General features: G+C 42.3%; 1 protein-coding gene across 1 annotated transcript in view; it reads right to left on the bottom strand.

Moving 5' to 3' along the window:
* LOC106138930 (recQ-like DNA helicase Blm) overlaps positions 1 to 14,903 on the bottom strand; it is a 25,958-nt gene extending 11,055 nt beyond the window's left edge. The window contains exons 1-13 of the mRNA XM_060948470.1: positions 14,701 to 14,903; positions 10,381 to 10,469; positions 9,906 to 9,952; positions 9,610 to 9,765; positions 9,050 to 9,334; positions 7,730 to 8,894; positions 6,960 to 7,115; positions 4,703 to 4,815; positions 3,903 to 4,081; positions 3,220 to 3,385; positions 1,575 to 1,699; positions 1,176 to 1,335; positions 536 to 728 (exon numbers count right to left, since the gene is read on the bottom strand). Coding sequence (XP_060804453.1) covers positions 536 to 728; positions 1,176 to 1,335; positions 1,575 to 1,699; positions 3,220 to 3,385; positions 3,903 to 4,081; positions 4,703 to 4,815; positions 6,960 to 7,115; positions 7,730 to 8,894; positions 9,050 to 9,334; positions 9,610 to 9,765; positions 9,906 to 9,952; positions 10,381 to 10,469; positions 14,701 to 14,789 — 2,923 coding nt within the window. The 5' untranslated portion in view covers positions 14,790 to 14,903. The remainder of the gene's footprint in view (positions 1 to 535; positions 729 to 1,175; positions 1,336 to 1,574; positions 1,700 to 3,219; positions 3,386 to 3,902; positions 4,082 to 4,702; positions 4,816 to 6,959; positions 7,116 to 7,729; positions 8,895 to 9,049; positions 9,335 to 9,609; positions 9,766 to 9,905; positions 9,953 to 10,380; positions 10,470 to 14,700) is intronic.
* Positions 14,904 to 15,007: the final 104 nt, after the last annotated feature.

Genomic DNA, 15,007 nt, shown 5'->3' with positions numbered 1-15,007 from the left:
TAGCTGTAGTAGAGCAGGCAGGCGGCCGGCTCGCCGTCTGCCCGCCTCCTGTATACTCACTGTCCAGCAGTCTCCGGTACCGGATGACGTCGGTGTAGCTGTAGTAGAGCAGGCAGGCGGCCGGCTCGCCGTCTGCCCGCCTCCTGTATACTCACTGTCCAGCAGTCTCCGGTACCGGATGACGTCGGTGTAGCTGTAGTAGAGCAGGCAGGCGGCCGGCTCGCCGTCTGCCCGCCTCCTGTATACTCACTGTCCAGCAGTCTCCGGTACCGGATGACGTCGGTGTAGCTGTAGTAGAGCAGGCAGGCGGCCGGCTCGCCGTCTGCCCGCCTCCTGTATACTCACTGTCCAGCAGTCTCCGGTACCGGATGACGTCGGTGTAGCTGTAGTAGAGCAGGCAGGCGGCCGGCTCGCCGTCTGCCCGCCTCCTGTATACTCACTGTCCAGCAGTCTCCGGTACCGGATGACGTCGGTGTAGCTGTAGTAGAGCAGGCAGGCGGCCGGCTCGCCGTCTGCCCGCCTCCTGTATACTCACTGTCCAGCAGTCTCCGGTACCGGATGACGTCGGTGTAGCTGTAGTACAGCAGGCAGGCGGCCGGCTCGCCGTCTCTGCCCGCTCGGCCCGCCTCCTGGTAGTATCCCTCCACGGACTTGGGCATGCTGTGGTGGATCACGAACCGGACATCCGCCTTGTCCACGCCCATGCCGAAGGCTATTGTCGCGCAGATCTGGTGATAATTCAATTTTATTACGATCTGATCAATTTATGAAAATCGTATCTTAACATATTGCAAGCCTGTAAATTTCCATTCGTATTTGTAAAGCTTAAAGCTTGCGCGTAATTTATAAAGAGAACGCAAGTGCTGATTTACAGAAGTGCCAGTGTTAAATCTTTATATTTTTTTATTAAGAAACAAAAGTATTGTTGAACTGGCCAGTACAACAATACTTTTGTACCTATTCATTAAAGAATAATCTTAAAATATTTACTTAATTTTACTTATAAATCCGGACAAAGTAATTTTTTTTAATAACTCAAAATTTAACAATTTCCCAAGTTTTTTTAGTATTTAATATGTTCGTATAGTTTGTACTCGTATATTTAATATATCTCAAGCTCATAATTAAAGTGAATCCACAGACATTACTGTAAGGTATTTACAAAACCAACTTACCACTTTAACCCTATCAGCGACCCAGGAAGCCTGCACGGCCTCCCTCTTCTTGTCCGTCAGCCCCGCGTGGTAGGCAGCGGCCTGGATGCCCACCTTGCGCAGATCGCCGCTCACGGCCTCGCACTCCTTGCGGGATAGGCAGTATACGATGCCAGAGTCCCTGGGAAACACTCACTTATAACATCAATCCTCTTTTATTCGCCCACCTTCAGATTTGATCCTGGATGAACTTAACCCAGCGTAATAATTACTCTATGTCCTTCTCTGCACATCACACTACATGTATGCAAAATTTTATAGAAATAGGTTCAATGGTTTATCCCTGAATGACTGACAAACAAACACATTAGTAAACATTTATAAAATTAGAATAGCAGTGTGAATTATAATACAAATTACCTGAAGAATTTCTCCTTGATGATATTGGCAACCTCCTGGTTGATGCTCTTGGGCTTCTTCTCCAGGATCCTGTACTGCAGGTTTGGCCGGTTGAAGCTGCACAGGAACCACTTGCAATTCTTAACCTGATGATGAAACAATTTGATGAGCTTTCTATCAACCTTATTTGTCAATTTAAGGGCTCGTGCAGCGTGCAGTCGCCTTTGCCCGACCTCGGTCGTCCGACTCGGACCGACTGCATTATACGTATGTAATTAAGGCGCAGTGCAGCGTGCATGCGATCGACGATTAGTGTGTCGCACGACCTGCACACACTGACCTGCAGCTGGTGCCGCCCGCACACACTGACCTGCAACTGGTGCCGCCCGCACACACTGCCCTGCAGCAGGTGCCGCCCGCACACACTGACCTGCAGCTGGTGCCGCCCGCACACACTGACTTGCAGCTGGTGCCGCGCGCACACACTGACCTGCAGCTGGTGCCGCCCGCACACACTGCCCTGCAGCTGGTGCCGCCCGCACACACTGCCCTGCAGCTGGTGCCGCCCGCCACACACTGACCTGCAGCTGGTGCCGCCCGCCACACACTGACCTGCAGCTGGTGCCGCCCGCACACACTGACCTGCAGCTGGTGCCCCCGCCACACACTGCCCTGCAGCTGGTGCCGCCCGCACACACTGCCCTGCAGCTGGTGCCGCCCGCACACTGACCTGCAGCTGGTGCCGCCCGCACACACTGCCCTGCAGCTGGTGCCGCCCGCACACACTGCCCTGCAGCTGGTGCCGCCCGCACACTGACCTGCAGCTGGTGCCGCCCGCACACACTGCCCTGCAGCTGGTGCCGCCCGCACACTGACCTGCAGCTGGTGCCCGCTCACACTGCCCTGCAGCTGGTGCCGCCCGCACACACTGCCCTGCAGCTGGTGCCGCCCGCACACACTGCCCTGCAGCTGGTGCCGCCCGCACACACTGCCCTGCAGCTAGTGCCGCCCGCACACTGACCTGCAGCTGGTGCCCGCACACACTGCCCTGCAGCTGGTGCCGCCCGCACACACTGCCCTGCAGCTGGTGCCGCCCGCACACACTGCCCTGCAGCTGGTGCCGCCCGCACACACTGCCCTGCAGCTGGTGCCGCCCGCACACACTGCCCTGCAGCTGGTGCCGCCCGCACACTGACCTGCAGCTGGTGCCCGCTCACACTGCCCTGCAGCTGGTGCCGCCCGCACACACTGCCCTGCAGCTGGTGCCGCCCGCACACACTGCCCTGCAGCTGGTGCCGCCCGCACACACTGCCCTGCAGCTAGTGCCGCCCGCACACTGACCTGCAGCTGGTGCCCGCACACACTGCCCTGCAGCTGGTGCCGCCCGCACACACTGCCCTGCAGCTGGTGCCGCCCGCACACACTGCCCTGCAGCTGGTGCCGCCCGCACACACTGCCCTGCAGCTGGTGCCGCCCGCACACACTGCCCTGCAGCTGGTGCCGCCCGCACACACTGCCCTGCAGCTGGTGCCGCCCGCACACACTGCCCTGCAGCTGGTGCCGCCCGCACACACTGCCCTGCAGCTGGTGCCGCCCGCACACACTGCCCTGCAGCTGGTGCCGCCCGCACACACTGCCCTGCAGCTGCTGCCGCCCGCACACTGACCTGCAGCTGGTGCAGGACGTCGAGGCGCACGCGCGGCGCGGCGGTGGCGGTGAGCGCCATGAGCGGCGCGGCGGGGAAGCGCTCGCGCAGTATGAACAGCCGCTTGTAGTCCGGCCGGAAGTCGTGGCCCCATTGCGACACGCAGTGCGCCTCGTCTATCACGAACCTTGTATAAAAGGAAACAAATGTAAATATGGCCCTTTAGAAGCAGTTAGTCTTCTTCCTAACTGCCTTACATCCTCACCTTCTGGAGAGAAGCCGGGCGTGCGCCTATAATTATGATCCTGGATTTGGTGAGTCGACTTCCGTCTGCCCTCCGCACCTTTGCTAAGAAACTTAACCCATATTTGATACATATGGTCACGTCTATATCCCTTGCGGGGTAGACAGAGCCAACTGTCTTGAAAAGACTGAATAGCCACGTTCAGCTATTTGGCTTAATGAAAGAATTGAGATTCAAATAGTGACAGGTTGCTAGCCCATCGCCTAAAAGAAGAAACCCAAGTTTTTAAGCCTATCCCTTAGTCGCCTTTTACAACATCCATGGGAAAGAGATGGAGTGGTCCTATTCTTTTTTTATATTGGTGCTGGGAACCACACGGCACATATTTACACATCCAACATCCAATTGCTTCAAGGTACAGGTTTCACACAGTTTTCCCAAGAAAAAAAGTAACGGTTACCTTGCGATCTTGTCCCTAGAGTAGAGCGAGTCCAGCATGCTTTGGAACTTGGCTGAGCTGCTGATCTTCTCCGGGGTCACGTACAGCAGCTTCAGAAGTGGCTCCCTCATCGATAGCTTGTGGTAGACTTCGTCACAGGCTGAGAGAGAGACGTCGCCTGAGAGATGAGCGGCTGGTATCTGTACATAAAATGATATGCTCTCAGAAACCACTGTCACTGATGAACATACCCTTGGAGTGTTGTGATTATTGGCACTTTTCCTCTGTAAGGAGGAATTAACCTGCCCAATCATCAGTAGTAATTATAAATAAATACAGATTCTCCATATCGTTTTTTTGCTATATATTAATAATATTATTTTTTTATTACTGACATCAATCAGTAGAATAGAATTGATCATTTTCAAAATTTGATACAAGGTATCACTTATTGAAGTCAAAACTACGACTTCCAAAGCGCATGTGTAGAAGAAGCGGCGAAACAAACTACACTTCAGCATTTTCACCGTACGTCAATTTACAAATATAGAACTCTTAAATCATAAACGAATGCACATTGTCTACATTAATAAATATGATTGAATATATATGTAAGCTTTATCATACTTTTTATTATATGTAAGAATATGGACAGACATCTAAAATCCAAACCAAAGTTTGATTTAATAAAACAGATGATAAATCACAGAATCAATAAGTCATAACATAAAGTAATTTTCAGTCAACAAAGTCTGCTAAACTTATTCTACACTGGTTTCAACAAGAATCGTATCCGAATCACATGAAAATTACCAACTCACATCAAGCGACAGAAGCTTGTTGACTTGATCCAAGATGAGAGACTTGAGCGGCGATATCACGATTGTGACTCCGGGCGTCAACACGGCAGGCAGTTGGTAGCACAGAGATTTGCCTGAAATAAAAATATTAATTTTGAGCGCGGAGGTGGTCGAATCGGTGGTTAAAATGAGTGTGGCGCAAAAAGGCACAGGTTCGAATCCCATCTCGGCCATGAACCAATGACTATTTTCGAAGTAATGTACATTCATTAATAAAGTAAGGCACGAGCAACGCCGTTTTTATCAGACAGGGACAGTGATAGTTTGTCGCGCGGTAAACTATCACAGTTTCACTTTTTATCATCACGTGAAACGGGACGGCGATAGTTTTTCGCGCGATATAAACGGCATCGCGCGTGTCATAGTATGGTGGTACTAGTTGATTAGGATGGAAGGTCTTAAGTCATGCCTCGTTAGTCCTTGTTCATATACAAAGGGTAATTAGGCTAAGTATTACGCAGTGAACGACGTATCGTAACGGGATAAAAAAAATTAAATAATTTCAAAACGACACAGTGTGTTGGTCACAAATGGAAGGATGTAGGTTCTGCCTACACCTCCGGGAAAGAGGCATATTTAATGCCCACTTAATTTTACTGCCTAAAATACTAAATAAATAAGAAGATTTTTAAAAAATACATACATACTTTTCAGCTGTTTGGCTTAATGATAGTATTGAGATTCAAATAGTGACAGGTATACAATTTATAAATTAAATTTTGGTTTGTAGTCATCTTTTTTCTTTCTTTTTATAAATAACTAGATGTGCCCGCGACTTCGTCCGCGTGGAATAGTTATTTTGGGCATCATATTTATTTTTGCAAACATTCTCCTCGGCTTTATCAATTATAGCTGCTAATTGTTATGCGACTTGGCGACGACTTGGCCCACATCATTACCCGCGACCGAACGGAGACCGTATATATGCGTTTAGGGTGAGAGGTTGTGCGTTTGTGTGTTTGTTTGTGCAAACCAATATCTTCTAAGATGTTCATTGAAATTAAGTGATATCAAAGACAGTTGTGTTTACAATTAAATACTCATAATCAACAACAATCTTAAAAGATAGAGACATAATCAGTTTAAAAGTAGGTAAGAGGTAAAAACAGACAAACATACAAAGGAAGTATTATACGTAGAATGATACCTATCTATATGTAGGAAGTAGGATAGAGCAGGGCGATCGAAAGATGCGGGGTGAGGGGGTGGGGGCGGTCAGGCGGTCACGCGTATTAGAAAGAACGCTGGTTCGCCGTATTAAATGTTTCGCTGCAAATTGCTTATAACGACTATATCTCAAAACCTATTCGTCTGATTTATATACTGTAAATGGCAATTTTAGTCTACATGAAAAGCCGAAAGTAATAAACATATTTATTTGGATAAGGATTAATACTGAATTAAAGAAAATTGGTTTCAAAATAACTTATGTTTATAATGAAAAAATAATCTTAAAAATGAACATAATTGTAAGTAAACCTTAAGAGATAGATATATGCTCTCGCGGACTTTTTTGTGGCAAAAAATGAGTACTTCACATCTTTAGTACATTGTTTTACTATATCTTTGTTGGTTTGCGCAGCGTTCGCGTGGAAAGCTCGCAGATGGCCGACTCATTCAACTTTTACCTGCATTGTTGACGTTTCCCGTAGGAAATCCGGGATAAAATGTAGCCTATAGCCTTCCTCGATAAATAGACTATTTAACAGTGAAAGAATTATTCAAATCGGTTCAGTAGTTTCTGAGATTAGCGCGTTTAAACAAACAAACAAACAAACTCTTCAGCTTTATAATATTAGTATAGATTTTAGTTTTAAATTAATTAGTTTGTAAGTATCTTTTTTCTTTCTTTTTATAAGTAGTTTGAGCTTTAGTTTTAATTTGATTTAATTATAATAGTTTCATATATAAATTTTATAATAAATACATACAAATATAAAATAATTAAAAATTAATTAAAAATTATTTATGTGACAGGTTGCTAGCCCATTGCCTAAAAAAAGAAAAGGACCACTCCATCTCGTTCCCATGGATGTCGTAATAGGCGACTAAGTGATAGGCTCATATAAATAATGAAGGTTTTAAACGCGCACGTAAACTTTATCTCGGACGTTTCAAATTGTGTTATAATGATCCGTGGTCACCGAGCGAGTGTATTAAGATTAATAAATAGTATAATGCAACACGAAAGTTTAAAATCGGTTAAATTAAATCTTACCGCCCCCTGTCGGCATAAGTATGAAACAATCATTGCCGAGCAGAGCCGCGTTGATGACCTGAAGTTGATTGGGACGGAAGGCCTTGAGACCAAACTTCTCCTTGAACATCTCCATCATGAGACCGGAGTGGGGGTAGTCCAAACCGTCGAATTCGCCTGCAATTATTACGACAACTTTGATATGCAAATCGGATTTTTTGGCGGGAATCGAAATGTCAAGTCTATAAAATTAGTGTTGCAGTGATGATATAATCACAACGTTGGAAAAAAACCCTATTCCCTGACCCTATTTTCTATAGACGGCTTCTGTGGCGCAGCGATAGTACGCTTGTCTGTGACACCGACCCGGGTTCGAATCCCGGCCAGGGCATGATGAGAAAATAACTTTTTCTGATTGGCCTGGGTCTTAGATGTTTATCTATAAAAGTATTTATTATAAAATACAGTATCTTTGAATTATTATCTCGTAACACAAGCCTCGAACTTACTTCGGGGCTAACTCAATCTTTGTAATTTGTCCTGTATATATTTATTTATTATTTATAATTTATATTTATTTATCAATATAATACTCAAGAAATCATCCAACAAACCAAAATGCGGATTCGATTCATATTCACATCACAAGATAAAGGAGATTACGAAATTACGAACAGAGTAATCCACAAATTCTATTTATTACACAAGTCTCAAACTCACTATGAGGCTAGCTCAATCTGTGTAATGTGTTACTTGGATATTTATTTATTCTATAAATCTTAATAACACACCTGTTATTCCATCATTCTTTGTACCAGCATGGAAATCACCCATCCCTTCATACTTGGGCTTCATCTCCTCACCAGTAACAGTCTGCTCCATCAAATTTATCACGTCACTGTCGTTAGTAACTGGTTCAATTTCATCTTCGAAATCTTCTATCCTATACTCCGGCCACCCATCGTCATCTACCGGAATCTCTTTATTGTTAATCACTTCAACATTTTGACTTGTATTCGAGTCACTTATATTTATAACACTATCTTTAGCCGGCGTTAGTAAGTCTACGTCATCTTCCATATCAAGTGGCACTTCATAATCGTCTTCCTCGTCCACTAATGAAGTTTCTTTCACTATAGGAGAAACTATTGTACAAGGTTTGTTGAAATTAAGCAAAGAACTCTTACTAAATTGCGGCGGTTGAAATTCTACAGAGCTATTTGCGATTGGTGTTATTTTCTTTGGTTCTTCTTGCACTAAAGGCTTCAATTTCTCCGAAGCGCTTTTAAGTCTTTCTAATGTATTGGAAGGGACATCTCTAACTGGGGTAGATTTATTACCAAGCTCTTCCGCTGTTCGCGATGGCCGCTTGAACACAAATTTACCTTTACTCCTATTTGACCCTTCAGGTGTATCTAACTCTGATACATTTTCAGACTGAATATTATCTAAATTTTTGGAAGAATTACAAGGTGAAAAAGCGTCGAATGACAAAGATTTCTTAGCCATCATATCCGAATATATTGTTTTACTTGTACTGGGTCTGTCAAAATGTATTGTATCAGGTGTTGATGTTTTTATGTCAGTTTTAATTTTATCAATATCCAAAGGCTTAATACCACGGATTTGACTACTTTCAAGATCGAAGTCTTCTAAATCATCATCATAGTTAAGGAGAGAGGGACTTTCATAGCCATTTGATTTATTAAGACTATTATCTTTGATCGGCGATTCTAAAGTTTGTGTTAATTCCTCTTCTTCTGGTTTTTGTTGTATGGCAGTCTTTAATTTAGCTTTCAAATGTTTTAATTTAGTATAAGTCTTGTTGTCGTAACCGGGGAACTTCTCTTTGATACAGTTTGGGATTCTATCAAAAGCATTGCTTATTTTCTCTAATAATTCTATGTACATTGTTTTACAATCATCTATATCTTTATATTTTAAAGTACTTTTACTCTGAAACATCAATATTTAGGCTAAGAAAAAACTATACCAGTGAAAAAATAGATAAACATATTTTCAAAAAAATCAGCCATAGACCAGTTGATGACATACTAAAGCCCATATCCAATAGATATCTTGCAGTTACAATTGGAGATGATGAGACTTACCTTTAATTTCTTCAATGCTGGTGTTTGTGACACTTTACTCAAAAACTTTGAAATTGAATCATCTAGTTTCAAGTTCTTCAGAGGATCCTTGTCTTTCTGCGGACTGCTTTTTACTGGAGTTGTTACATTCTTCTCTGGTTTAACGTGAGTTGGCTTTGTTTCTGCTGGATGTTTAGTTTTGGGAGGAGAGGGAGTGGCACTTATTCTTATAGACCTATCAGATTTTTCAAGACTTATTTTATGGATAGATGGAAAAGCATCAGGTAGACTGTTGGCTTCGTCATCCTGAAAAAAACTATAAAATTTTACATACCTAATAAAAAGTAAAATTTACTTTACCTTTTATTTTTACCTTTCAGTGCTTAGAAAGAGTGTTCAATTTTTGAGTTATCTGAATATATCCATAGTCTATTTGAGGAATGGACAAATTAAAAAATGTCTTCTCCTTCTTCAATTTAAGAGTTAACTTTTGTTGGTGGATATAGGTAGAGCTTTCTCCATTCATCTCTTGTCTCTGAGTAACATCTTAACATTTAATAATTTAATGGAAATATACAAACCACATCCATGGCATCAAAAATGTCATTGCTTATATTGTCAACTTGGTTTCTGCTATATTCATTATTTTTCAAGGCATCCACTTTATTACTGGCTTTCACACTAGGAAGTATGCACGGCGATACATGTACTTGGTTCTCTTTTTGACTTAATGTGAGCTGAAATTATAGGATTACCCTCAGTAAGTACAAACAAAGGCAAAGGAAGAATAATAGAATATTTATTTGCATTTGGTTACTGACTAAAGATTCATTATCATTATTCATAAATAAAATATTAAAAAGTAGGTTACACTTACAGTTGGTGGCAGACTATCACTTGTGAGTTTCTTGAATGGTGGTGTCCCTAAAATATTTAATTTCATAAATAAATAACTACCTCTATGTATATCAAGGGGCTATGGGGCGAACCTTAGACCATGATCATAATTGCGTAAGTCAAACCTTTAGAAAAAGCTTCTAGTTTATCTTGTCATCTTTGGGTTTGTGCTTAAAATTAAAGTTTGTTTCTTCTTTAAATTATATGAATTTACACCCAATAAATAATTTAAATTACAGTTATTTACAGATCATAAAGTATATATATGTCTAGTCTAGAAGGTTAGTAGTGAATTGATTAAATTACAAACTGTTAGATGCTTACAACTTAAAAATGGATACTGCATTAGGTATTTAATATATATCCAGTGTATCCGCATTAATTCTAGCCGAGATTTCAAAGCACAGGATTAGCTAAACTTATGCTGTCTTAGTAACAAATAAATAAAAACTTACAAGAACTGCTTGAATTAGTGGCTGTGGTAGTAGATTTAGATTTCCATACAAATTTAGATTTTTTCTCAGTTGTTGGTTCATTGCTACCACTGAAACAATAATTATTATTGGTTAATCAAGTGTTGTATTATAAATAAATAAAAATAAAATATGTTTATTTCAGACACAGTCCAGAGTTGTTAGTAAATCTTATGTACTAATGTTAGTAATAATTTGACACGTTTTTATTTAAGCTCGAATGCTGTCGAGTTCAGTGACATAAAAAGGGCCCATCTACCCTGCCAGCGATGACTCTGAGTAGACGATTGGGGGTGCCGTTCAACCTGCGCATCAAGGAGGCTACCCTCTTTCGGGCTATAGCTTGAAAAGTGTCAATTTGAGCCTGTACGAACATACCTGATGCGGAGCAGTATCTTGGCAACCCCAAGAGCGCCCTCAAGCCATTATTATATGTAACACGTAGGGCACTGTATGCCCTCTGCGTAAAGTTGACCCATAGACTGCATGTGTAAAATACCTGGCAGTATGCCTTAAACAACGTTATTTTTACACTACAGGGGCACTTAGCAAATCTACGGGCCAACATATTACATCTGACAGACAATGCCCTACGCTCCCTATCAATGTCCAGGTCATCACTAAGGTTCTCCGTCACCCAGTGCCCCAGGTACTTGAACTGCGAGACCCGTTTAAGCGGCGTACCAGCAAGCGAGACAGGCGGGACAGATGAATATGTCCTAGCGGTAGCCTTAAACATTAAAAATTCGCTCTTGGTTGCATTGTACCTGAGGCCATGGGCCACGGCGTAACGCTCATAGACTGAGATCAGTCGCCTGAGACCGCTGATTGATGGGCTCAGCAGCACCATGTCGTCAGCGTAACTTATGTTGTTAAAAAACGTACCGTCCACAGAACATCCTATCATAATGCTGCTGAGCTCACGAACCAGCTGGTCCATGTAAAGGTTGAACAGCGTCGGTGAGGTTAACCCCCCCTGCCTCACCCCACACTCCATTGCGTATTCCTGAGACAAAGAGCCCGCCCACCTAACATAGTTGCTCTGGTTACCGTACCAGTACTTGAAAATATCTATAACTTCTTTTGGTACTTCTGTATTATCAAGTTTGCTCCAAAGTTTGTCGTACGATATGAGGTCGAATGCTTTAGAAAGGTCCAAAAAACAGGCATAGACAGGTGTTTTTCTATCCGTGTAATACCGGACAGTATGCTTGAGACAAAGAACAGCTGATTCGGTAGAGAGTCCGGGTCTGAACCCGAACTGCGCATCATGGAGAGTGATATGCTTGGTTAGTTGTCGATCAAGCAAACTGTCCAGCACTTTAGCAAGGATAGCGGCTAATGAAATGGGCCTATAATTTTGTATATCCGACTTATCACCCATTTTGTTTTTTGGGACTGGCACAACTAAGGTCAACATTAACTCTTTTGGCAAGTATGCATGTCCCACACAAAGAGTATAGAACATCGCCAGCACGCGCGACAAGTGTGGCCCCGCGTGCTGAAGATGCTCGACACTGAGTGAGTCATGTCCCGGGGATTTACCACGGGTCATGCCTTTTATTACAGTGGCCACCTCTTTGGTAGAAAAGTGTAAATAGTCCTGTTGACTATCACTTGCATTGATTATACTATGTTGCATGGATGGCCCCAACGGTGAAACAACCTTAAAGTGGTCTTTAAACTGGTTTGCTATTGCGGTAGGATTGTTAATGCCCCCCACACTGGCAGGCATACCCGAAGGGTGATTAAGTTTGCTAGTTTGTTTCCAGAACTTGTCAAACCGTTTAGCAGCGTGATGGGAAGCAATCAAGTCCATTTTTATTTCTTCTTGACTGTCTTGACACCATTTTAGTTTAGACTTAAACAACCTTCGAGTCTCACACATCTCATTATAAATGGGCCCTGAGGAGGGTTTATTAAAAAATACCCAATTCATAAAACTAACTCTGGCCGCGCTGTGGGCATCCTTAACATGCTTATTCCATCCAATGATAGAATTATGTCCCTTTTTTGTTTTGCATTCGTATGACAAAACAGATGCGTCAATTAAAATATTCACAATTTGGATATACATTTTATCAATTAATTCTTTATGCATAAAATTATTACATTTATGGTCAATACAATTCTTAAATTCTGATGGAAAAACAAATTGTTCAAACTTATTATTACAAACGTCATTATATTTATCTATTTGGTTACTTTCTCGGTTCCCCCAAAGTATTTTATTAATAGAACCATAATTTTTCTCTGTTGATGACACAGATTTAATTGCATTAATCTTTATTTCTACACGCAATGGGAAATGGTCTGACCAGCGAACATCATAAAGCACCCTTATACTTGAAATAGATTGATACGTTATGTCGACACAACACAATGGTCTAACCAGCTGGTGGTACCGTGACAGTCACTTATGTATGTATGTGTTACCTTCAAGTCCGAGGAACTTCCAGTCCGCACACACCCACTGTTGTTCATCACAGTAACTGTCAAGCTCTCTGCCGAATAACGTACTATGGTCTGCATTAAAGTCGCCCAGTATGTACACAAACTCGGTGTTATATTCGTCCACAATTGCACTTATTTCACTTAGGCACTCGGTATATTCGGGGAGGTTGTCGTCCGAAACAGTGGGCATATAAACAGAAAACACTAACAGTTGCCGATCTGATAACACTATCTTGATTGCCGCTAGACGCGCACTTTTACAGTCTAACACTGAGACTGTATTAAATACACTTTTACGCCATAACAAAGCTACGCCGCCGTAGGGTCTTCCTCTTAAAATTCCCACAGACGTATCTACCGCCGATTTGCCACAGTACGCAAATTCACTATCGATGGTACCTAGATATGTTATATCGTGCGGCCATAGCCATGTTTCCTGTAGGGCCACTAAGTCTGCCGTTCTACAAAGGCTTCGCACAGCGTCAATGGACCTTGTAACCGATTTACAGTTATAACTTATTAGATTAAAATTGTTTAAGTTATTTTGCATCATTAATGTCAATTTATGATTTTTCTGTTCATGTCATTACTATCTTTCACCTTGTTTTGTCCATAATCCTTGAAATAGACAAAACGGCGAAATGATATCCCTTCCGGCCACAAGTCATCTTTCAAAAACAGTGATAATTTCGTTTCTGGAATAAATATTTTATATGAGTTATATCCCCTCTTGTACTTCATCTCAACCTTTTTAAGGGTCACTGTGACTCGTGTTTTGTCCATAATGTAGTCTATGATATCTTTTTCAGATGTATCATGGTGAACACGGTTAATAAATAGCGGGATTTTTGTTTCAGCAGCTTTAAATTTACTATTAGGTTCCATTATTGCCTTTCCTTGTGTACCCAATAGACGATTTCTATGCCTTTTCTTCTGATTTAGTGTCCATTCTTCTGACGGTTTTTCTATTTTGAACTCATCTCCACTCTTAATAACGTCGCAAACAAAACATTGCAATCGACGGATTTCGTGGCCACACACTGTTGTTGTTCGCACGGAGACTCGGGCGCCGATAATTCACGCCCAGCTGTGACAGGTACCGCAGGTGTGAGCGAGACCCTGTCTGCCGTACAGCGCTCGGGGGAGGGAGATAGATGGATACTTGGCCGTTGCTCCGCAATAGGTTCCCATGATTTTTCGACTATGTGGGTAAGACCCATTGGACCGCTATCGAGACAAAAACTGTCGTTTACAACTCCACCGCGTTTACGATTTATGTTTAAATCGTAATTATGAAAGCTCGTCTTGCTAGATGCGCTATCTTTAATGTCTTTTAGCTCCTGTCTCAATTCACTTAACTGTGTAGATGTGACATAAGTTTCTTGCACTTCTCTGAGTCCTCCTTGTAGTATCAATATGTCTTTTAGTAGTCTTGTGGCATCGATGTGATCAAAATTTATGGGGGGTAGTTTTTGAAGATCACGAGCACAAAAGATAGGGACTAGTTCAGGATCAGTCTCTTTGAACAAGGCTATCACGTCGAATAAGTCTCTTTTCGACTTACCGTCCCGCCTTCTTCGAATCATCGGTGCCAACGTTTGCACGGATTCAAATAGTAGGCGCTTTGCATTCTCAATATCCGTTTCGGAGAATGATTCTTTGCAAATTCGTACTAAACACTCTTCGTTCATAATATCCACTTTGTTTTGGATAAATGCCAGCACTTCACAGATCACTATGTTGCAGTTATTACATTTAATTACGGAAGAAGCCATTTTTAACGAACTCGCTTTGACAGCTCGAGGCAAAATTATACACTTAATATTAATTTATAAAATTTCTAATAACCTGGGACTGGTGCTTCTGCTAGAATCTCTGCTTGTTTTCTTAACAAAGTTCAATAATGAGTATTTTTTATCTAGCCCTCTCTGAGACATTATTGTTTATGTTTGAAACCAAATATTTATCAACGAAACGGCATAAACATGATAAAATTACGAAAACGCGCAACAACGAAAACAAAAAATATAACCGCGGCCCGCGATATTTTTCACTTCCTCAGCTGATTGTCAAAATCAAAATGTCGATTCTGACACTGACATCCCGTACAAACCTTTCTTTCAAAAATCAAAAATGTTTGATAAAAGGAATGTCA

The sequence above is a fragment of the Amyelois transitella genome, chromosome 16 (genome assembly GCF_032362555.1).
Source record: "Amyelois transitella isolate CPQ chromosome 16, ilAmyTran1.1, whole genome shotgun sequence".
NCBI lineage: Eukaryota > Metazoa > Arthropoda > Insecta > Lepidoptera > Pyralidae > Amyelois > Amyelois transitella.
This window is presented reverse-complemented; position numbering and strand designations above follow the sequence as displayed.